This window comes from Glycine max, chromosome 20 (genome assembly GCF_000004515.6).
Source record: "Glycine max cultivar Williams 82 chromosome 20, Glycine_max_v4.0, whole genome shotgun sequence".
Classification (NCBI taxonomy): domain Eukaryota; kingdom Viridiplantae; phylum Streptophyta; class Magnoliopsida; order Fabales; family Fabaceae; genus Glycine; species Glycine max.
In genome coordinates, this window is record NC_038256.2 from 46720725 (window position 1) to 46744149 (window position 23425).

General features: G+C 34.3%; 3 protein-coding genes across 4 annotated transcripts; 1 reads left to right on the top strand and 2 right to left on the bottom strand.

Moving 5' to 3' along the window:
• The first annotated feature begins 766 nt into the window (after window positions 1-766).
• Window positions 767-4743, top strand: LOC100785295 (zinc finger protein GAI-ASSOCIATED FACTOR 1). Its single transcript, XM_003556463.5, has 3 exons — window positions 767-1286; window positions 2387-2783; window positions 3436-4743. The coding sequence occupies exons 1-3, from the start codon at window positions 1070-1072 to the stop codon at window positions 4409-4411; spliced, it is 1590 nt and encodes a 529-aa protein (XP_003556511.1). The 5' UTR covers window positions 767-1069; the 3' UTR covers window positions 4412-4743.
• A 3823-nt stretch (window positions 4744-8566) lies between these two features.
• Window positions 8567-16484, bottom strand: LOC100792166 (lysine-specific demethylase JMJ25). The gene is made up of 13 exons (XM_006606462.4): window positions 15707-16484; window positions 15479-15624; window positions 15291-15390; window positions 14822-14954; window positions 14660-14714; window positions 13900-14539; window positions 13433-13762; window positions 12507-12929; window positions 12329-12401; window positions 10677-10762; window positions 9453-9572; window positions 9221-9291; window positions 8567-8915 (listed from the first exon to the last, which is right to left on the bottom strand). Exons 1-13 carry the CDS (start codon window positions 16250-16252, stop codon window positions 8816-8818), a joined length of 2823 nt encoding a protein of 940 aa, XP_006606525.1. The 5' UTR covers window positions 16253-16484; the 3' UTR covers window positions 8567-8815.
• Window positions 16485-19776: 3292 nt separating this feature from the next.
• On the bottom strand, window positions 19777-22101 carry LOC100785831 (DEAD-box ATP-dependent RNA helicase 16-like). 2 transcript variants are annotated; one of them, NM_001289317.1, is given in 8 exon segments: window positions 19777-20088; window positions 20206-20243; window positions 20342-20424; window positions 20803-20940; window positions 21119-21214; window positions 21411-21590; window positions 21749-21814; window positions 22023-22101. In NM_001289317.1, coding segments are annotated over 8 exon segments (807 nt in total). In that variant the 5' UTR covers window positions 22089-22101; the 3' UTR covers window positions 19777-19948.
• Window positions 22102-23425: the final 1324 nt, after the last annotated feature.

The window sequence follows — 23425 nt, forward strand, 5'->3', positions numbered from 1 at the left end:
TTCCTTCTCTCCCATATATGGGTAACGTTGGCAAAATTTAAAAAACAAAATAGAACTTATTCGTTAATATAAACAAGTTAGAATTAAGTTGCTATATTTCTTTTTATCACAACCAATTAATCTCATTAACATATATTGTATTTAATATTAAGTTAAATTTTTATGTCCTAAATTTTATATTGTCAACCAATTAAAAATTATAATAATTAAGATAATTATTATAAAAATTAATACAATAAGTACATACACTATTTACTATTTAAGATTTAAATATGTGATTATACATGTACTTACACAGCATATTTATTTATGGCCAAACCAATCTCTAATTTAAGAAAGATGTTGAATTAATGCTGAGTCTTGACCCATTTTTCAAACACTTTGTGCGATAATTTATTTTAGGGAGATGTTTGTTGTAATTATACTTTATTCTTTTTCTTACACGCATATATTTAAAGAAAATTTTGAAGTACATTAAAATGTTTATTTCTCCTGATTGATTTAAAAACAAATATAAAATAATCTAACAAAAACGACATTAAAATTATTTTCTGTTATATGCATAAAATGGCATTGATCTTTTTAATTAATTAATTAATTAATGAAACATAATGAGTATATATGCTGTAAGTAGCTAATTTTATACCCGGAAAAATAAGTGAAGGGCTTTTTATTAAATATCAAGCATTGCAAGGGGCATATCTATAGCTGCAAACAACAGTGCCTAAAAGAAGTATAATAGTATTTTTTTTTTTAATTACAATGCAAATCCAAAGCAAGGTTCTTGTATTCTTGTGCCAGCAAACACCCTCGTCTCCACACCATAAAAGGAGGAGAGTTTCCTGGCTTTTGTCTTCCTCTAGTTGCACAAATCCCATCTTTTCTGTCTCAATTACCTCTCTTTTTGTTTTCCTCCCTTAGTTCTTTTTCTGAACAAAATCCATCTTGCTGCAGCTAGCTAGAGAGCAGCTGCAACAAGCTGAGTGAAACAAACAAACAAAACACTTTTGTAAAATTGAATAAAGGGAATATTTTCAATAGATTCTTCCCTTTTCTTTGGCTACCTTCAATGTCAAACATCACAAGTTGTGATAGTGGGAGCTTCTCTACAGAGAATACCAGAGAAGATGCAGTAGTTAAGCAGCAACCTGAGATACTTGGTCAGTTCCATAGTCCACATTCTCATACTTCAACTACAACAACAACAAATAATAGCAATGGTTCCAACACAGACTCACAATCACCTGCACCTGTTAAGAAGAAAAGGAACCTACCAGGAAATCCAGGTAACTTTTCTAACAACCATTTCTGAAAAGTTTACTCTTTTTCAGCCCCATTTACATATATAGTGATGAATATTATTCTTTGTTTTCTTCTTCTTCTTCTAATTCCTAGAATATAATATAGCAAAAATTCTGGTGTATATATATAAAGCCTTTCAATTCATGGAAAAAAGTAGGATATTTAATTTTCTTCACCCTTCTCGTTGATTTTTAAAATGAAATAATCGTGCATAGCTTGCTTGTATATTTACTAAAAATGGGGTTTTATATAATAAAATTAAGAAAATGATATCCCAGAAATGGTCTACAATAAATTTCTGGATGATGACATGCTTAATTAATTAGAGCACATTTAATTAAGATATTTACATATAGGCTCCATAAAATTAAGAGGATAGAGCCTTGATCTGTTAGAAGTCATCTTCTTTCAAACGGAGACAAGGATCTGGGTATGTTTTAAGCCAGAATCTGATAGCAAAAATGATGAATTATTGGGGAGTAACTAGTAGGCGAAGAATAAGCTCAATTATTGCCTTGAAGGGCTTTACAATCATTGCTATTCACTGTTGACTTTGCTTGACTGCTAGTTTTCCTCCTGTTACCTTTGTTTTTTGTTTATATATATGAAATACCCTCTTGCTCTTTATGTGGTGTCTGTTGAGTATTCTTTTGTGTTTGTTTCCATGTGTCTGTAAAAAAAAAGAAATATGAAAGGGTTAGTGGAAGAGACAAAGATAGAGGTCTTGGAGTTTGGCTTTAATTAAAATTTAAATATTCTATCTTTCTCTTTTCGTTCTTCTTATCTTGGTGGCTGAAGTGTGAACAAAGAATCAGATATCACTCATTTTTTTTCTTCTTCTTGTTTCTTCATTCTCCATTACTATTACACTTATCCATCTTCACTTTACAAGTTTTTGTCACTTTCTTCGTTTCCATAATTAAATATCCATTGAAACAACTTGAAATAATAATAAGTATTATCTTAGTTTGGGTGCTTATATATATAATTGCATATTAATAATTAATGGTGAGGGAGCACCAGAACTACTGAGAGATGCTATGCATAGTTTAATTACTTGTTTTGGTACTCACGTTGTGTGCAGATCCAAGTGCTGAAGTTATTGCTTTATCACCGACCACACTAATGGCTACGAACAGGTTCATATGTGAAATCTGCAACAAAGGATTTCAAAGAGACCAAAACCTTCAGTTGCACCGGCGAGGCCACAACTTGCCATGGAAGCTCAAGCAGAGAACCAGCACAGAAATTCGAAAGAGGGTTTACGTGTGTCCAGAACCTTCGTGCGTCCACCACAACCCAGCAAGAGCACTCGGTGATCTCACTGGTATCAAAAAGCACTTCTGCAGAAAGCACGGCGAGAAGAAGTGGAAATGTGATAAGTGCTCAAAGAAATACGCTGTTCAGTCTGACTGGAAAGCCCACTCAAAAATATGTGGTACAAGGGAATACAAATGTGACTGTGGTACCATCTTTTCCAGGTTGATGCATACACACATGTATCAAATTTCTACGTCATATATATATATATATATATATATGAAATTTGACTCATCAATATTCATCCATGGTTTCAGTGCATAAGTTGCATGCAGCACTTGTCCTTTTATAAATAAAATGTTACATGGGATCTTTCCTTGACCACACACACCCTTGTTGACTTAAAAAAATGGAATTACTTACTTTCCATCTTTGAATTTATTTTCGTATACCTTTAAGTTAGTTTATCTGTTTTGAAAATTTTTCTCTAGTTTTGATAAACCTTTCTTTATCATATACGAAAATAAGCAAGGGTATACGCAGCCCTTGATTAATAATCAACACAATTAAGCAAGTGGCATCTATATAAAATATTTTTGCATATATACAACGGAAGTCATTTTGGTCTACAAGCATAAGTCACTATAAATACATAGATATATATTAAATTTATTTGACTCAGTCAAAGATTTCACCACTTTTTATTTGATAATAATAATAAACATGCATGATCCTCATGAACAACTATATATATTTATATATATCTACTTGGCATTATTTATATGCAGCTCGCGAAACTCATATCTCTTTTTTTACTTAATGCATGCATCATTATTACTTACTGAGTGCTTCACATTCATCTATCTTTTGCAGAAGAGACAGCTTCATTACGCACAGAGCATTCTGTGACGCACTAGCGGAGGAGAACAACAAAGCCAACGAAGGACAATTGCCAAAGATAGGTCCAAACTTGCAATGCCAACAAATCCCAAACCTCGTTTCATCATCATTACCAATCAACACCAACATTGTTCCCAACCCACAAATGGGTGGCACCTCGGAGTTCAACCATGCTGATCACAAGCACCCACTATCACTCCCACACGAGCTCATGCCAATGCCTGCACAAAAATCCTTCAACAACATGGCTGCAGGAACAACAGTGTTCACGAGAAGCCTCTCATCAACCTCCTCTCCCTCTCTTCAACTAAGCTCAAACATGTTCGAGGAAAACGGGCTCCACCTTGCAGCAGGGTCGCCACACATGTCAGCCACTGCGTTGTTGCAAAAAGCTGCACAAATGGGAGCAACAGTGACAGAAAAAACCTTTGTAACAAACATGGCACCACCATCGTTTGGTGTGCTGCAACAGCATCATCAACAACCAAATGGACAACCCTTCATGAACCAATACATGCACAGTGGCCAGCAACAACAAGATGTTAACATTTCTGCTCAGTATAATAGTTTCGGTGCAAATGGGATGGGTGGAGGGAGCGTTGGGATGAACGGTGTGGACATGTTCAACGCTATTTTGGACCAAAGCAAGGCTTTGTCGAAGATCATGGAGCAAAACAATAGAAGCAGTAGTGGAGGACCAACAAATGGAGGTTCGAATAGTAGTGCTATTAACGTTGCTGGAAGTAAAGGAGGTAGTGGGGATGTTATGACTCTTGACTTTTTGGGCATAGGAGGAGGAGGAGGAGGTGGTGGTGGTGGTGGGGATGCACATGGAAATTTCTATGGTGGTGCTCAACAAGGGGAAACTGGTGCACCGGACGTGGTTTGGAGAAACTGGTCTAGTAAGAACGCAGGGTTTGAATCATTTTCAGCAACGAGCAGCATTTGAAAAGATCACCCGAGAAGGAATAAGAAAGTCAACTTTTTCAGAGGGTGGAATTTTCAGCTGAGTTTGGCCGTTATGTGCTTGTTTTTCTTTAACTAATCCCTCCCTTTCGGCCACATAATAGAATAGAAATCGTGCGACAAACCGAACGTGTCTTTCTAAAGATGAAGACGCATTGAATCGTCGACTGTGTGGTCGAGTTTACCGTCACCAGCCAGTGTAACAGTGTAGACCCATTTCCTTAATTAGAGGATCTCATAAATTTGTTTTCAAATGTTAAAATTAAGGATAATGTCAATTTCTGAAACACTTTTTTTATAGATCATTTTTTTTTATTCTGTTTTTAATCTCTCTTTTATCACAATACTCGATTTACTTCTCTCTATGTATCTCTCCACAAAATATATTGTGAATACGAATATGTGATAGGAAAATAGTAAACATATATCTACCCCATCTTTGATGGAGTGGGTGGAAAAAGAGAGAAATAGGAAGAAAAAAAGAAGAAAAAATAGAGATAAAAAATGATAAATCTGATAAATTATGTGATGAGAAAGATAAAAAAATATGAGAAGAAAAATATGATGAGAGAGATGAAAGAGAAAGTAAATATATATTTATAATTATTCTATCTTTCAAACACTACCATATATGTTAGCTCTAAGAACTTTTAATTGGAGTGGGCTTTTCTTTCGGAGTTCTCATGTTTCTTTAGACTGGATATTCTCCTATCTTTAGGGCTAGGAGATCCTTCATTTTGAGCTTTTCCCTCTTTTGAAATGCACCTCATGAATCTTATGAGCTCACAACAACTTGTCCAACATCAAGGTTTTCATATTATGACCTTCTTGGATGACTGTGCTACTTGGTCAACACACTTTGAAAAGACTGTCTAGGATCTTTAGATTATTTTGAGCCTTTGACACCATTTGAGATGGTTTTGAATCTACACTAAACATCTTATCAATGGTTTTGTCCTCCTTCTTGGTAAATATGTCATAGTTCTCATCAAGGTGGCAGCTTTTATCAACTGGTCAAAATCTCCAGTCCCTTCATAAGTAATTTGATGAATGGCACCCCACATCTCCTTTGTGGTCTTACAACTACAAAACTTGTTATATTCAGATCAAGATAAAGCACAAGTGATAATATACCTTTACCTAGCATGAGCTGAAGGGTGTTGAAGTTGTCTTGAGTATACTACTCTTTAAGTTTGGTGACTAGCTATGGCATCTCCATGGGTGATGATCTTCCAAATATTGTATTGTGTAGACTTTATGTACATCTCCATATGATATCTCCAGTATGAATAGTCTTCTCCAATGAAAGTTGGCGACCCTGACAAAAAGGCTCCAATAGCTAGGAATGAATTCTAGATTTTGTCATCTCAGATTTTTGTCCTTTAACATTGTTAATGCTCAACTCTAGAAGCTGAACTCTAATATCAAATTGAAAAACACAAGAAAACACAAAAAGAAAGTTAAATTCTGTTTAAGAGATTTTCTCAAATCCTTTTTGTAGTCTTATCAAACAGACAATAATGTTAGGATTTTATGAAACACTATTTTATCTCATTTAAAGGTTTGTTTAAAAAATATAAAAAAATGAGAACGTTTGAAAAGAGATAAAATAATAATAATAATAATAATAATAATAATAATAATAATAATAAGAAGGACTTCTACTAGTTCGCTTGCAACTTTAGACTATGTTCCGTCTTTGACAAAACCGCCAAGATTGCACTAACCACAACAGGCTATAAGTATTCTTTATGCTTAATCTCTTCAAACTTTACTATTGAGTCTTTTTTTACTTGTTTTTCCAAGCAAACACATCAAATACTCTTTGCACAGTTTTATGGGAATAAAAAATTGTTATATTTGATTTTAATAGAATTTTTCTGAATATATAAACGTTTTTTTTCTTCTAAAATACCTTTTTGTGATATAACTTTTTTAGATACTCTACGTTAAAACTTAATAATAAAGTTTTCTTATATCTTTTATTAATGATGAGAATGTTAATTTTTTTTAAATAAAAAAATTTATGCAAATGTTTTTTTAACCTAACAAAGATGTTCCTTTGCTCTTAAATTTTATAGAATGTTCATCAAAATTATGTAATTCTCAAAATGACTAGCTAAATACAAAGTAGACCTAAGAATAGTTTACATTAACAACTCATTAGTATGTTTGTGTAACCGTTTGCAAACACAAACGAACGTTAGCAAAAGCATTAATCAGACTCTTTCTTATGCGTTTAGTTTATAATGGATCATTGGATTTGTCTCGAGATTCGTATGACATCAGATTACACAGAATCAAACATGCACTTATTCTTTTAGTTTAGAAAATTGAAGTTAAGAATTATCAAGTTGTCATGAAACAAATATTCTTCAAAACATGATATTCTTGTGATAACTCGTTGGAAAGTAAATAAAAGAAATCATTTAATTTTAATAAAATAATTAAATTATTTTATAAGAATTAAGTTTAACAAAGCTATGAAGGAAATCAAATATGTACTATTTGAACTAACGAACCGACAATATGTTTTATAGAGAGGGGGAGAGGGAGTAACAGTTGTTGAATCTTAACCATATAATTAAAATAGATAGCTACAAATAAATATATAGATAAAAAGAATTATATTTTCGAGATTAATTTTTTTTCATTGCCCACCCTCTTGGTAATACATCCGCGACTACAGTATAGGCCAAATCTTAAATGAAAGCATAAATTATTGGGAATTCCTTGTTAAAGTTAAAGCACAATTTGATTTATGCTTAACCAGATTATCACGTGAGAGAATTAAGTTTTTTACCATACGACCAAGTAAGATATTTCATACTGTCAAAATTAATTTATCTCACATTTCATGTATAGTCAAAATCTTCACAAATGAAGGCAAGAATTAAAACAAAGTGGGAAACTAATTTATGCCGTGGCTCTTGATTACCCGAAGGAATGAGAACCACATGAAGCAGATAAGATTAAGAGCTATCCCATTCCCATGAGGAGCCACAATGTAGTGACAAAGTAGAGAGTATATGGCGTAAATTAAATTGCATCCATATGATATAGCACGACAAGTGCCCTGTTATTTAGAACAGCACATGGGTATGGCAGTGCAACCCAGGTTTGGGGTATGGAAACCAATTCGAATACCACAATGTTCCGGCGATGATCCTTTCAGAGGCATCACTAGTTTTCTTCTTGGTTTGCCACCACAAAGTGGGCGTAATCTGAAGCTGGACGTGCTTTATCCCATTGGAGGCTACAGCCGTTGCGTTGACACAAAGGAAGGATTCTGTAATTCGCCTTAAAAATTCATTATATTATTAAGAACCAGTGTATACAAGTAAAGGGGAAAAAAGAACTCTTTATATATCACATACCCAGCAAATTACGTGGGAGATCAGACGCTGCTAAGAAAAGAGAGATGGAACGATCATTGGATCCCCCTCCGCTGAATCAACGGCGGCGTTCTAACATCAATGAACCGGTTGTTGCATTTGGTCCCCCCGGTTCCACTGGAGAGAACTCATTGTTTCATCTGTTGCTCCAGACTACTCTAATTATTAAGAAAAGAAAGATTGACAACTTGTACACCTAACCTTTTTACTAGGATTGAAGCATTTGGGGGGCCAGATGAGGTGGGTGAAGCAGTGGTTCGAAGCATAACAGGATCAGGGCAACTTGATAAAATCAAGTTTGAGAGGATTTCGTTAGAAATGTCAAATACTACGAACTGGAGTTCAGAGTTGAGAGTCCCTCGTTTAGGCGGCACAATGTTTCCGTCTGCTGCGCTCGTGGTGGTAGGCTTTTTACTTTGAATGCTCAAGCACCTGAAGCAGAGTGGCCAGGACTGAAGTCAGATTTCTATCGGATTGCTAATTCATTTAGCCTCACGACTTAGTGGTTCAAAACGAAGCTTCAGTGGAAAATAAGGTCACAAGCCAAGACCCAGAAAAAAGCTTCTCTTAGGTCGACCTTGTAACTCCTTTGTTTCCGAAGCTATGTTTTTGTGTTGCATGGCTAGGGAATGTCCACTTAACCGAGAACCAATTTCAAGTTGTTGCGTGATATGTGCGGCGCTTGTTGCCATTTCTAAACCCAATGCATTTCTTAATTTAACTAAAAGGGCAGCGGAAACAAGTTTTTAACTTTGTATATATTACATTGTTTCTTTTCCACATTTTGAAATAAAATACAGATTTGAAGTTTTGTTATTATATGATTCTCTAACGTAACTATTATACACATTTAAATGATTACCTGGGTATTTGATCAAAACTACCCTGAATACCAACCCATAAAATATTACTCAAATACAACTATTGTACACAATCCACCCCCCCCCCCCCCCCCCCCTTCTGGATTCAATGACCAAACTGAATGTGGACGTTCAAGCACAAGTAATCTGCCTCCGCTTAACCATCTTCTCGTAATTCTCAGAAACCATTGCAGTCAAATTAGGGTCTCCATATCCAATCTCTGCGCCAACTCTGACAAAACAACAGTTAAGCCGTTTCACTATTTTAGGTAGCAGTAAGAAGATGTTGACATTGGGACAATTATTTATCACAAAAATCAATCAATAAGTAAGCATCACATTTCTGTCTATGGTTGACCTTGCAGGGGACCTAACAGGACAACTGGCCAATTCCAAAATCCAAGTATAACAAAAGTTAAAGCCAAGGAATAAGAACCATCAGTCAAGCAAAACAATTTATTTTCCATTTTTAAGGACAAGGACGTTGGAAGAGAGAGAACTAAAGCAATTGCCAGGACAAGTGTAAAATTTGCATACTTTGGGTCAAGTACAAGTTTTTGAACTTCTTTGATGGCTGAACTTGCTGCATAAAGAGATATCTTCCCAACCTGCATAAATGTCCAAGAAGCATAGATGATACATCAACACCAAAGTGCCAACATAAATATTTTTTTAAACACAAGCATTTTAAAAGGACAAAATAGGGAGGGACAGGCAAGTGGCAACAAAAAAGAAACTTAATACTTAAATGTAACTCCTCTCTTCTGACCTCCAAAACTTGAAGCTTTGCTTCATGTTCATTAGGTAGACAGCGAATTTCCTCTGCCAATCTTACAGCATCACCCACGCTTTCCGGAGATAAGAAATCAAGGCCCAACTGAACATTGGACTGAAATATAGAGTGATCACACATATTATGACAAATTTGGCCAAATTGTTTTCATTAAACAAAAAAAAAATCCAATTTACTGCATCAAATTTATGATAATGATCACATCTGGGATGGTAATGAATCTAAGCTAAAGATTATAGTTCAAAAGAAGTGCAATATAAATTTAATTAAAGAAGCTTATAAAATCATTTCTAATAACTTCCAAAATGTTGATTCCTTTAGTTAAGTGAGATCAGATCATTCAGAAAATTTGGATTAAGTTACATTATTTTGACCTACATATCACATTTAACTCACTTCTTTTTGGTAAGGCAGGTTGGTGTTATTTCTAATTTTCTATATCAAGAAATTAAGAAATTTAACTAAGAAATTTTCTTTTTGGTAAGCGGAATTTGGGAAAATGTTGGGAGCGTTAGTGTAATTGCTCTAAGATTTATCCCAGCTCCTGACAAACCAAAGCCTGGAACTGCCACTACACAGCATTATCCTAGCTGCACAGGGTCTTAAGTCTTAACCTGCGATTATAGAGTTCTTCCAATTAATGGATGGGGTGGTAACATTAACTTTGGAAAGGAGGGATCCACACAAAACAAAAAACAGTTATTAATGCTAGCAAAGGACTCAAATTCAATATACTTGATAGATTAACAACAGACCAAAGCCAACTATCACTCTATCATTTGGTTTCAAATAAGCTCAATAGGAAATGCGCAATTTAACTTTAGATAGTTAGATATTAATAGATAGGAATGTTTGTTTCACTCAAGTAGCAAAAATAACAAAGTAGGTGCATTCGGTTACATGGATCAATCAATGGCATAATGTTTTGTTATAAATCAGCTCAAGTAGAAAACAAACAATGAAGCAATAAAATTGTTTACCATATAATTCAAATCACTTGAGTTATGTTAGTATCAGCTCTAGAATAAGACCTCAGTAACTCGGTACATTAAATATTCATAAAAACAAAAGAGATTATATTAATAATGGTAGACACTATCAGATCAAAATTCCTTTGTGTGGATAACAGATATAAAACTATGATGGCCATCAATTTAGCAATTAGTATATGAGGTGAACTCATTAGGTAAATGAACTTACCTGGACATTCCTTGCTTGGAAAGGGCAACCAGCTGGAACAAATATAGCTTCCCCCAAATTCTGTTCAAATGACCAAGGCTCCACTCCTATTTAGGAAGGATACAAATAACATTAAAAAGGAAGAAGATAAATAAAATTAATTGTTTCAGAAATTCTTAAGGCTACCCACAATTTAGCACATCAGTGCTAAGATTCCAATAATAAACAGTACACATGAGAAAATTGGTCTCAGTCTCTCAAGATACCTACAATTAGGCCCCTCATACAAATGCTCACTTATCTTTTCTTATACCAGCAAATTTAAAAGAAAAAAGGCTGTGAGCGTAACATTTTAATATGTGAAACTAACAAAAAAAGTTTTATAGGGTTAAAATAGTAAATGTATTTTTATATACAAGGCAAAGCTACCCCCCCCCCCCCCCAAAAAAAAATAAAAAAAAGAGTTGTTTTAGGCAATATTGGGATGGGACGTAAGGAAGACTAAGGGAATTGAAAATTGTTTTCTTAGAATTTGGGCTTAGGGCCTAACTTAACCTCACAAAACCGAATTGTATGGTGAGAATTGCCCAAACTTTATAAGCAATACTAAGGCCTTATCTCTAGTTAATGTGGGATCTCAACCCCCTAAGAGTTGATGTTTCAGACTCATTGATTGCACACTACGACGCTTCACTCAGCCGTTCTGGTCAGTCCCTTCATAGGTAGCCTTTTCTGAGACATTGGCAACCAACTCTCATATGCTGCTGCAATTAAAGCAGGTTAGCAGTGACTGCAATTAAGGAAGCTGTCCAACACACCCCCTAATGCCTAGGGCTATGGGCCTGGAGCGTGGCAATGTTGGTGCCCCAACAATGTATCTAGGATAGGCTCTAATACCATCTTAGATTTCGGGTTTAGGGTCTAACTCAACCCCACAAAATCGTCTTGTATGGTAAGGATTGCCCAAGGCCCAAGCTTTACAAGTACTGCTTATGCCTTATCTCTAGTCGGCGTAGGACCTCAACCCCCTAAAAGTCGTTTTAGTGGCTGCACACTACGACACTTCACTTAGCCTTTCTAGTCAGACTCTTCATAGGTAGCCCTCCCCAAGACATTGGCAACCAACTCTAATAGGCGGCACTTAAGGTAAGCTAGGGGTAACAACAATTAAAGTGGCTTTCCAACAAATTGACTTGACCTTTGTAAAAAATGTTTGACGAAGAGAAAGCAATTAACCCCTCCTTATTCCATTTACCTCCAAAACTAGGACAAGAACTCCACTCACTTCCTTTACTTAAAACATCCAAACAATAATTTTTAACATCCCTCCCCTCTGCATCAATCAAAAGCTTCCAAACATAGCACTAGGGGAATGAGAGGGAATTGTCCTCCTCATATTCACTTCCCTTCAAAATTTCTTAAACTCCCAAAAAAGGGGGAATTATTTCCCCCCTTCCATCTCACTCATTGCAATCATTAAACAAACACTGATAAAAAAAATTTTTAAAAAAAAACATTAAAGAAACACTACAATATTTTGTCAATTTACAGGGTGTGATGAACTGCCAAGGGCAAGGCAAGGCCCTATGTAATTCCACCGCGTCAAACTAACTTATACCACTTATCTATCTAGCTCTTGAACAATTCAAAGAAAGAAAAACATAAGATCTTACCAAATTCTTCCTTCAACTTTCTTTTATGGTGCTTGTCAAGAAAAATAGCTCCATCATAAAGAGGCCATTCAACCTTGAATCCAAAGAGCCATCAGCAATAATTAAAAAACAAACCTAGTTAGTTTACCAATAAAAAGGAGGAAGCAGTGTAATTTTAAATGTTTTCTTAAAGACTTACAAATTCATTTCCTAGATCATCTGACTTCCCAAATTCCTTCCAATGTATTTTCAAATATTTAGTCAATATTGGAACATCCTGCCGGCGAAAAACATCCCAAAGAACTCCAGGATGTGTTTTCTCAAAGACATCTCCATTTTGTGTGAACGGAAGTTTACAATTGGCCGTATTACCTTCAGCACTAGAATAAATTTCAAACCCTTGATCCATGATTGACTTATTCTGGTTTGAGTCCATTTCCAGTCCACTACTTTTTGTACCAAGTAAGGAATCAGGTGAACTCCCCCCTGAAGATATTTGAGGATCCCTGTCTGATTCTTTTGCCTCCGATTCCTTATTAGCTTTATCTTTTTGCATCATTTCAATTTCAGTTATCTGCCAGTTCTTCAGCTTTACTTCATTTGTATGAACCAAAAGGTACACCTGTTGAAACTCAGTAAATTAATTATATGTTACTTTACTCCTAGCCCCCTTTTTTCCTTTTCTTCAAATAAAATCAAAATTCCATTATTTCACTCTAGACAAGATAACAGGGAGAAGAGAGGGAGAGAACTTTAAAATATTAAACACAAATGCACAGTATGTAGCAGAGTTTGGGTAAACATCCGACATTTGAATATGCATAGCACTTAATAAATTGTTATTAAGCACTTACTATTGACAATTAATTAGGTACAAATATCAACCTGCATATATTAATATGGGAAGAACATGATAAATACATAACCAAACATAAATTAACAATGAAGCATCAAATTGATATAGTTAATTCACTTGAAATTTGAACCTAAAGAAGTTGCAGTCTATCTAGGAACCCAGATAACCATAAAGTGGCTGTAAATAATAACTTGTATCTGTTCAAACTATAAAAGACAAAAACAAGACCATTTATCATCTCACAGGTTAATGAGGGTAAAGTAATATACCATGTCACGCATATTGAAGTGGAGATTTGTCACTGAATCACCTCTACCAAGTTCATCACTAATCCCATAAGATATATATATCTTGGGTCCTACGTCATTCTGCAAGGAGTAATGAGGCAATTTAGCTGCAACATTGAGAAGGCCCCACTTGGAGTGAATATACTGAAGTAAAGGTAGTTTGCTGATAAACTCGGGTCTTTGGTACAGTAGAAATTCTTCAGAAGCGCTAGGTGAAGGCCAATCTTTCAATTTCAATAACTGCGGCCAACCATTTTCAAGAATATGCCCTTCAAAGTATCCTTTCATGAACTGAGCAAGCTCAATATCAATCTGTCAATATTAAAATAACAAAATGCAGCCATAATGCAGAGTAATTTAGCATAAATGATGAACCAAAAACAGTGCAATAGATAAAACCAAAACAAATTCAATCACCAAAAAGAGAAGAGGTAAAGATATATTTGTACCTCAGACCCATCTAAGCAATCTATGGCCTTAACCATCCTGTTTTCATCTTTTGCTTTCTCATCTGTTGTCTCTAGAATCCCTCTCCATATGACCATTGGATCCCAGCTTGAAATGGATGACCCATCAAATACTTGCTTAACAATAATGGGCTCACCAGTTTTCCAATGCTTTCTAAAACTGCCAATCCCATCAGTTTTGATATCATCAGATGCTGGACAATAAAGATAATTATCATCACTGGCTTCTCTATGAGAATATTGGCAAAGTCTGAGATCATTCCGCCCAGTTTCCGGTGGATCATCAGCATTACTAATTCTGCAGCCACTAACCATTTCCTCTACATTTTTGACCAACTTTGCAACCCAGTTCATCTTGAAAATTCGGCTTAAATTTAATGAAGAATAACCACAGCCACCATACTCCTTAGGGGGACATGGAATACTTCCGTTGTCATTGGATCTCCAATGCGGAAATTTACTTAATATATTTCGATCAGAAGTTTTTGCTTGCTCTGTTTGAGGTTCTTTATTGTGATCTGCAGTTGCTTCTCGAAGATCTCGACAGCAATTAAGGCACAAATCATATGAGCAACTTGGACAGCGTCGATGATAATCAGTAATAGGTATCCTACAGAAATTGCTGCAAGAAACAAATAAAAATAAATAATGAACCTTATACTGTCTAAGAATAAGGAACAGGTGCATGATACTTCAGCACCCACTAAAACCAACAATTCAACAAAATTTGTTACAAATGTACCAGCACATCTGCTCATCTGTGTTCAATTTTATCCTCGGAAGATCTATTTCAGCACCTGAGAGAGAGAAACCATTTTTACAGCATCAACTACTTATTCACCACACAAAAAGAAAACCAACATACACAACCACAAAACTACCAGCAAACCCAAATAAACCTTACCACGCAACTTCTTTTCAAGTTCAACTTCAAAACACTGCTCATGGTGGATCTGCTTTACCACCGGAAGCACCGACGACAACAGCACGTGGAGATACTGTAACTTATCAAGAACAGGTATCTCGCGTATCCGAACCTTAGTCCCAGAAAAAGCAGAAAATTCACTAAGAAGAAAAGAAATTACACATGCTAAACTTGAAAGGCATGCCTCATCAAATTTGAAGGCCCTCTTTGGATAAACTTCTCCATAAACACTTATAGGAGAAGGAAATAGAAAAGTAAGATGAATTGAGCTTCTCCCATATGCTAAAATTAACCTAAGCACTTAAATTTTTGTAGAAACTCTCTCATTTAACTTCTCCGAAAGCTATAGCACATAAGTTAATTTTAGCTTATGGTAGAAACTCAATTCATTTCAAGTACTTACGTAGAAGTTCATCCCAACAGGCTAAGTCCATAACAATCAAAATACCTTAATGGAATTATCACTCCGCAAGCAAGTCTTGCAATTACATATACCCCGGCAAGCAGGACATATCCTCTGAATTTCATCCAATGAAATGTCCGAGTACCTAAAAACAAGTAAACCATAACTAACATAACAGTCTCAACCCAACTGAAAGAACTACCACTTATCATCACTAAATTCCAAAAACTCACCATGTTGATAAACAGCTATCACAATATCCCCTCCTATCACACCGTTGACACCAAGTAACTCGATCGCGGTCATTCCTCCGGCACTGGTGACAAGTCTGCCCGCCGGTGTCCTCGTCAGACGAACCGGATGTTCCATCCGAATATTCCTGCCACACAACACAACCTTCCAAATTCATCACATTATACTACACTTGGATCCACTAAATCAAAACTCAAACACCAACTCACAGCATTAGCTTCCAAGCTCCTCCGAGACCTCTTGCGTGAAGAATCCGGCGGGGAATCATAGGAGACCCAATTCTCTTCCTCATAGAGCGCCGCATCCCCATCCCCATCCCCATCCACATCCACGACAACATCATCATCATCATCATCATCATCATCGTTGAGGTTCGAAGCGCGTCTCGCAGACGAGCCTCTTCGCGCGTCGCGCTCAGGCTCGTAGCGAAACTCGTTCTTGGAGAGCTTCTTCTGCGAGAGGCCAATGGAGGAGAGAGGAAGGTCGAAATCATCGCTCTTGCTCTCCAAATAAACATTATCGGACTCGTTCAACGACAGTGAATGCGACTTCCTCTTCGCTTTCTTGAGGTTGGCCCTCATTGCGGAATTGGCGGCGCGCTTCTTGGCCTGGATGTAGTGCTTCTCGCAGACGGTCTTGTCTGGCATCGACATCGCCGTGCAGCGCCACTGCTTACCATCGGACCTTTTGCACCGCAAATCGTCCGGAATTCCCGCCGCATTCTCCTCGCCGTTGGCCGATCGCGCGTTATCCATCTGAGGAAGAAACCCTAACCGAAGCACGAGGGAGCGAAAGCAAACCCTTTTTTACTTACTGTTGTAGTGGAAGGAATTGAATTGCGAAGCGAGTGAGATATGGGAATGGAGACAGTTGGGTTAGATAAGAATTCCAAAAAGCTTACACACATACAGAGGGGTCATCCCTTCTGCGCCTGCAACTCCAACGGTAAAAAAATATTAATAATTAATTGATTTTTATTTACTTTTCATATCGGAGGGGAGGGACTATGTATTCATTAGAAACTGTCTTAAATTACAGAGTTAATTAGAAACAAAAGGAGGAGATGGATTCGATTTTCCTTATCGTCCATATATAGGAATTTTGTTGGTAGATAATTAATAAGGATTTGTATAAGTACTTTTTAAGATTTGAAATTTATCATGGATTTGATGAGTTCTCAAAATTTAATTCACACAAATTTTTTATTAATAAAAAAAATATAATATAGGTAATTCATAAATTAAATAATAATGTAAAATTTATTTATAGTATCAATGTATTTTAATTAATATTTTTTTCAAAATCTTACAATGAATTTTAATAGTTTAAATTTTGATCTTTCTTATTGTACAATATTTGTTTAGTTGGGATTGGAATGTTGTTATGATTTACCAATAATAATAGCAACTTATCTATGATTGCTTCATAAATAATCATGTATAATTAAATTATGAGTTTAATTTTTAATGAAAAGATTTTTAATTTGTTAGTTAATAAAAAACTTAACTATATTTTTATTTTAAAATTTAATGAACTTATTAGATGTAATGTAATAATATTTTTTTTATCAATAGTTATGATCTTTCAAAGAGAATTTATATTCAAGATATAATTGAATACTAAAAGTAACTTCTCACCTCATATTTAAATCTTAGTACATCACGTTGACTAATTTCTTAAACTAAACATAACCTTCCATAGTAATTATATGTCATTGTAAAAGTTGTCAATTTTATAAAATCCTTATATTATTTTAAAAATTAATTATATCTTTAAATTTGAAAACGGGAAACAAGATTTATTTATAATGAAAATGAAAATATTTATTTTTAAAAATACCTCTTCTAGAGCAAATTTATTATAAAAATAAGTAATCAAGTAAGGATATACTTTTTAAAAATTTAATAATATCTAACTAAGATTTGTGATATTTAATAAGATTTTTTATCTTCTTTAAAAATCTTAATTAAATATCACAAGAGTGTTTTAATCAATCAAAAAGAAGTGTTTTTAAAATCTTTTCAAATCCTAATTGAATAAAAAGAATTTCTAAAAGAGTGTATTCAATTAGGATTTTAAAAGACTTTTTTTTCATAAAAAATCTTATGGATTTTAAAAGATTTTATAGGAATGGAATGATTTTAAGATTTTTATAAAAGATTTTTATAATTAAATTTTTCCAAAATTTAATAGCTAATTGATTCTAGTTTTTGTCCACTTATATAGAAATTATTCACACGTCTAAAGCTATACTAGCTAGCCCTCCATGTGTTAGCATCTTTTCGCTCCTAGTTGTTAAGAGATGATCAAACTATAAGAATTCTAACTTGAAGTTTATCCAAGATAAGCGTTCGTCCAATGACATCTATAAGAACAAGTCATTTTTTGCTTTAGTATTAAGCAAATTACCCACCATGTAATAAGTTTTGTCATCAGGATTTTGGATCTCTTTTATAGCATCTCAAACATTACTCTTCCTTTCTCTCTCTTTTTTTTCACTAAGTTAGATATATTTTCAAAATTTACTGCAATAGTCTCAATGCCAGTAGAAAGGTCTTCTTAATACTTTGACTTGATTGTTGGTTCTGACTAAGCTAGAACTCCCTTTATGCTCAAATCTACTCCTTTTTTGATGGCTTGGTTTTTAGTTGGAACCTCAGAACCTAATGGGGAATGGGATTATGGACTACATTGGTCAGCTGATGTAGGCTTATAGGGTAGTTAGTTTGTAGTGATTTGGTGGTATGAACGCATCATTGTTAGGATCATATGAAAACGTGTTTGGATTGAAAGAAAGAAATGACCAATTACTCTACTAGTGTTTTAAAAAGTCTAAAACAAGAGAGTAAAAAACTCTTGTGGTATAAAGATAAAAATAATTTTTCAAAGTAGTTTATTATAAAAAATTTATAATACTTTCCCATCTTGTTCCTAAACTTTATTTCACAATAAAAGATAAATTATATTAATTAGTTCCTAAATTATTTTAAAAAAATAATTATTAGGTCTCCAGACTAGAAAAAATTGTAATTAGATGCTTAATATTATAAAAACAAAATATTGAGTTTATAGAATTATTTTTTGGTTTGAACTAAGCTCTCTTATAACAAATGTTTTTCCACACGCATAAATTAAGAATCAAACCCATCACCGCCACATGTTAATTTATAGAATGATTTTAAATGGTCTCAAATTGACATTATTTGACTATTTTAACTTTTAAGCTGTCATAAACTACCTCCAGAGCTCAATTACACAAAATTTTCAAGATCAAGGACACAATTATAATTTTTAGGGAGTTAATTAATTCAACCTAAAAGATATTGTGTTACCTAACTTATTTTTATTTTAGATAATAAAAAAGGATAAATTACATTCCATTCAAAACAATCCATTTTTAACATGTTATAAAGAATTATAAAGACTTTCTACTACAGCTTTTAATGTCACTAATAATTTTTAACATGCTTTCCATTTTATATTTTTAAAATTAAAATGATAGTTTAGACATTCATACACCCAAAAAACATTCATACTATCATATATTATTTACATGTTTTTTTTATAAAAAAAAATCCTTCGCTACCTAATGTTTAGAAAGTATTTTTACAAATTTCAATATACTAAATAAAGAAGGAAAAGATTATCGCTTCTAAAGTAAAAATAATTTTAAGTTCTCCCCGTATAATCCAAATATGTTTAACATCGTGTTAGACAGAGATAATATAGTTTTTTTATAAAAAAAAAACATTAATTTAAACTTCAACATTGCTTCTTACAAAACAAGAAACTTATTGTATAAGTTTCTTAAAACATTTTTAAATTATAAACACTTTCTTTTAATAGTAAAAATAAAATTGACTCGGCCACAGGCAACTGCAGTAACGTTCTTGGAATGGGAAGGGAAGACACTCTAGTGTCACCAATATGATCTTCCACATGCCACATGCAAGACAAGAGACATGGACGAAAGCGAAATTCTAGTTTCAATTAGCAAAATTTAACTTTGTAACGAGAAATAACTTCAGGCCCTACGCGGTATAAAGGGATCAATAATTCCAATACTTCACTGTTGTTTTACGATATTTGGAGCTAAATTACAACAAAATTGAGCCTGTTATAAGGCTTTGTAAGAAAAGGGCAAATCAATCAAACACCCTTATTCTTTTTGTGTTTGTGCGGTCTTTTTGATCCCTGACAAAAACGTATAAAAGTCATACAGAATACAGAAATAGTATTACAAAGTAACAACTAATGACACTCTAGCGTTATCTTTAGATTTGTGCAACATTGTATTTGTACTTATATTTTATAAGCATCCAGACACAATTTTTCCTCTCCACCGACACCTTCATCATTAAAGATTCAAAATTGGCATAACAGGTAAAATCGATGGCTAAAGGTTAATCATACCACAGCATAGATAGCCTTCAGAGGGTCTCCATCTTTTCTTAATTTTCTCTTGGATCCCTTGCAAGCTTGACCATTTCCCTTGCCTCTTTTGTTGGTTTGTCTAATAGGTACTCAGGCACATCACGTAGGTGCGGAGGTGGTGGATTCTTGCTCAAAACTTTGTCATGCTTCAGTAGATCTGTTCAAATACAATTTCAATCCTTTAAATTTAACTTCAAACATAAGTTTTTTAAAAAATAAAAAACAATAAATGCCAATTGTATATTTTAACGATAACATCAACCTATTACATTACCTAGGTCTTTTGGATTAGTTTCGAAGTGGGCTTTCAACCTAAAATAAAAGCACAGTTTTGCAGAAATGAATTAGAAAGGGAATAAACTTAGATCATAGTTACAATTCTCATACCAAATGCAATAGCAGGCACTCACTTTTCAGAGTTCAAAATTTCATTCCTCAAATCCTGGGCTCGTGACTCTCGGACAGCAATTCTAGTTACACTCTTTGCAACATCCTGCAAGAAAAAGCCAATCATCATTATTATTTTCAAAAGCAGCTAGTTACACCAAATATACTTGGGCACGCATAGCATATCCACCTAAAGTCAGAAAAGAACAGACGGTGCAAAATATATTCTATACATTATTCATTTAAGAAAAGAAAAACAGATGAGAATATGTGCAAGATGCTGACACAAATGACAAGATCACAAAAAGGATGTTTCTCATTTTTGTGGTCACAAACCTAGAAAAAAATTGACACATAAGAGGATTAATTAATACGAATACTGAAGGAAAAAATATACCAAGTCAACCAAAAAGGCTCTCAGATTTGATGCATCAAGGAATCCTATTTTAGTTTTTCGTCAAGAGTAAAGGAAATAATAAATTACCTCAGCCCTGTACCGTAAAGATTCAACTGCATTCTTGGTGAGGAGGGGAAACTCAGCAATGGAATTTGTGCCTTTGTTTTCATCATCCCTAACAAAAGATCTTATTTCTTCTAAAGTATCCATCTCATCCGTAGAAACCTGAGATTAAACAAACAAATATCTAAATCACCCAGCATTATGCAGCTTGGTGCCATCTAGGATATCCATAGAATACCAAATGGACCAAGACAGGCTAGAGAGCAAAATGCAACAAATAACACATTTTGGAATTTCCGTAATGGAGAAAAAGGGGATTTGTTATGTCCAAGAAACTCACCAGAGAGACAGAAGCACCAGAATTGTATGCTCTTCCTGTACGTCCAATTCGATGTACATATCCCGCTACACTTTCAGGCATTTCAAAGTTTATAACCTGTTCATCAACAAGAGAAAGCATTAACTAACTGGTTTCGCTGAACAGGGACTCTCCCCATGAAACATGGATATAAACCAGAAGATGAATTTACCAATTAACATAGTATGCAACTCTTACTAAAAATGGCATATGCAGAGCAAAATGTCAATGTTAGACACAAATATAACAGAGATATAAGAGAGGACTTGCATACCGTGTATACATTTTTAAAGTCAATTCCCCTTACAACTCCAAATTCAGAATCTAATTTTATCTTAGCATGTTGCCTAGACTTCCATGATCCAACATTACTTTCCTTAGGCACTTCATCCTTTTCCTTTGACTGGCTAAGATCTGTTGCAATTAGATAATCAAACAGGCCCGCATTGAATTCCTGATAAAAACGGGTTTGTCAAAATCATGTGAGAAAATGAAGATCCAAACTTTATAATGAATTGATAATAAAAATCACTTTTTGAAGAAAACTTAAGTTAGAACAGTCTTAGCAGCTGTAGTACCAAATGAAAGAAGGAACTGAATAACATTGCATACCTCAAGAATATGGAGGCGAGAATTCTGAGGCAACTCAGGATTTAAAACAGCAGATCTAATTCCAAACTGCAAGGATAAATGGGGGAAATGAGAGAGAGGAAGAAATAATGACAACAAAATAATTCCACTGCAACTGATACAGTATGAAAATCAATACAAATCAAAATAGAAAAAATTCACACTTGATGTCGATGTATGCATTGAGTATGACACATTGAAATGCCTTGTTTCACTTAGTGCACTAGGTATTGAAAAAGAGGAAGTTTATTTTTACATGAATAAGCCCACATGGAGGAGAATATGAGGAAGCAACCAACTTTGCACTTGCATTTTCTTTCATCAATTTTTCCTTCACTGTCTTACATTCTGACCTCAAATATTTCCTTCGTTGTCACTTTGAGTAGAAAGGAGAAATACCCACTCCTAGGACTTGCCTATTTGGAATTCTTTGAGATAAACCTACAACTCATTTGTATTGGGAATTCATTTTACGGAATGGATGGGTAATGAGTGTGGGTATTGAGTAGTAGAAAGTTAAATCCTAGATTTTATATGGGTTTCTTCAAAATTCTACCAGTTAATTTCCTAGATTTTACATGTTATGCTGTATAACCTAATGTCAAATTAGTCTCTAAACTTTACAACTTAATGTCAAATTAATCCTTGAACACAAACTTAATGACAAAATGGTCTACGAAAACATAAGGACAGGACATAATTGTCGCACTTTTTACACATTTAGAAACTAAACAAAAATATTCCTTCTTTTAAGGATTGAATTGTCTCCGCCTTACACTTCCATTTAATTTTTTCTTCTATTATGACATTCTATAGTTCAAAATGGTAGTGGTGATGACTTTGTGTACGATTTGAGCAAATACTGATTTGAAAGTAAAATGAGGATGACAATGAACTGAATGATGAAACATTTGAGATAGAATAATAAAATATAGCCTTGATAGACTGATGTAATTTTACTTCTCATGGTACATTTGAATGCACTTTCATTATGGGTTATATAATGGAACCCAACACTGTTTGCTGCAACGAATGCAACCTACGAGCCAAATGCTTGTAATCCTATTGATATTGTTTGCCATAACGAAGATATAATAAAGCTTATGGGCCTAGTTCCCATAATATACATGACGGAATACCAGGCTTATCCGCACATAGCATGATTAGATATCCAATGACACATGGACCCTAACATGTAATATACATGAAAAGTTATATATCTAACACATACTTAAAGCTGAAAATCTATCAAGTGAATGCTCATGAATAGTTATATATCAAACACATACCTTTTCCTAGAATAGTTTCAATCTGAAACTCATGTCTATGGTATTTGTGAATATCAGAACTTTCTTTTGGACCAACCCCAACTTCAACACAGCAAGGATGTTAAGTAACTTATCACTGGCAGGACATGATATCTGACACAATATTTAATGAAAGCATTTAAAACCTGATCAATTCCACAGAAAAAAAAAAATGTTGAATCAGAAAGATACAGGCATACAACAACAACAACAACAACAACAACGCCTTATCCCACTAGGTGGGGTCGGCTACATGGATCAACTTCCGCCATAATGTTCTATCAAGTACCATACTTCTATCCAAACCATTAATTTCGAGATCCTTTTTGATAACCTCTCTTATAGTCTTTTT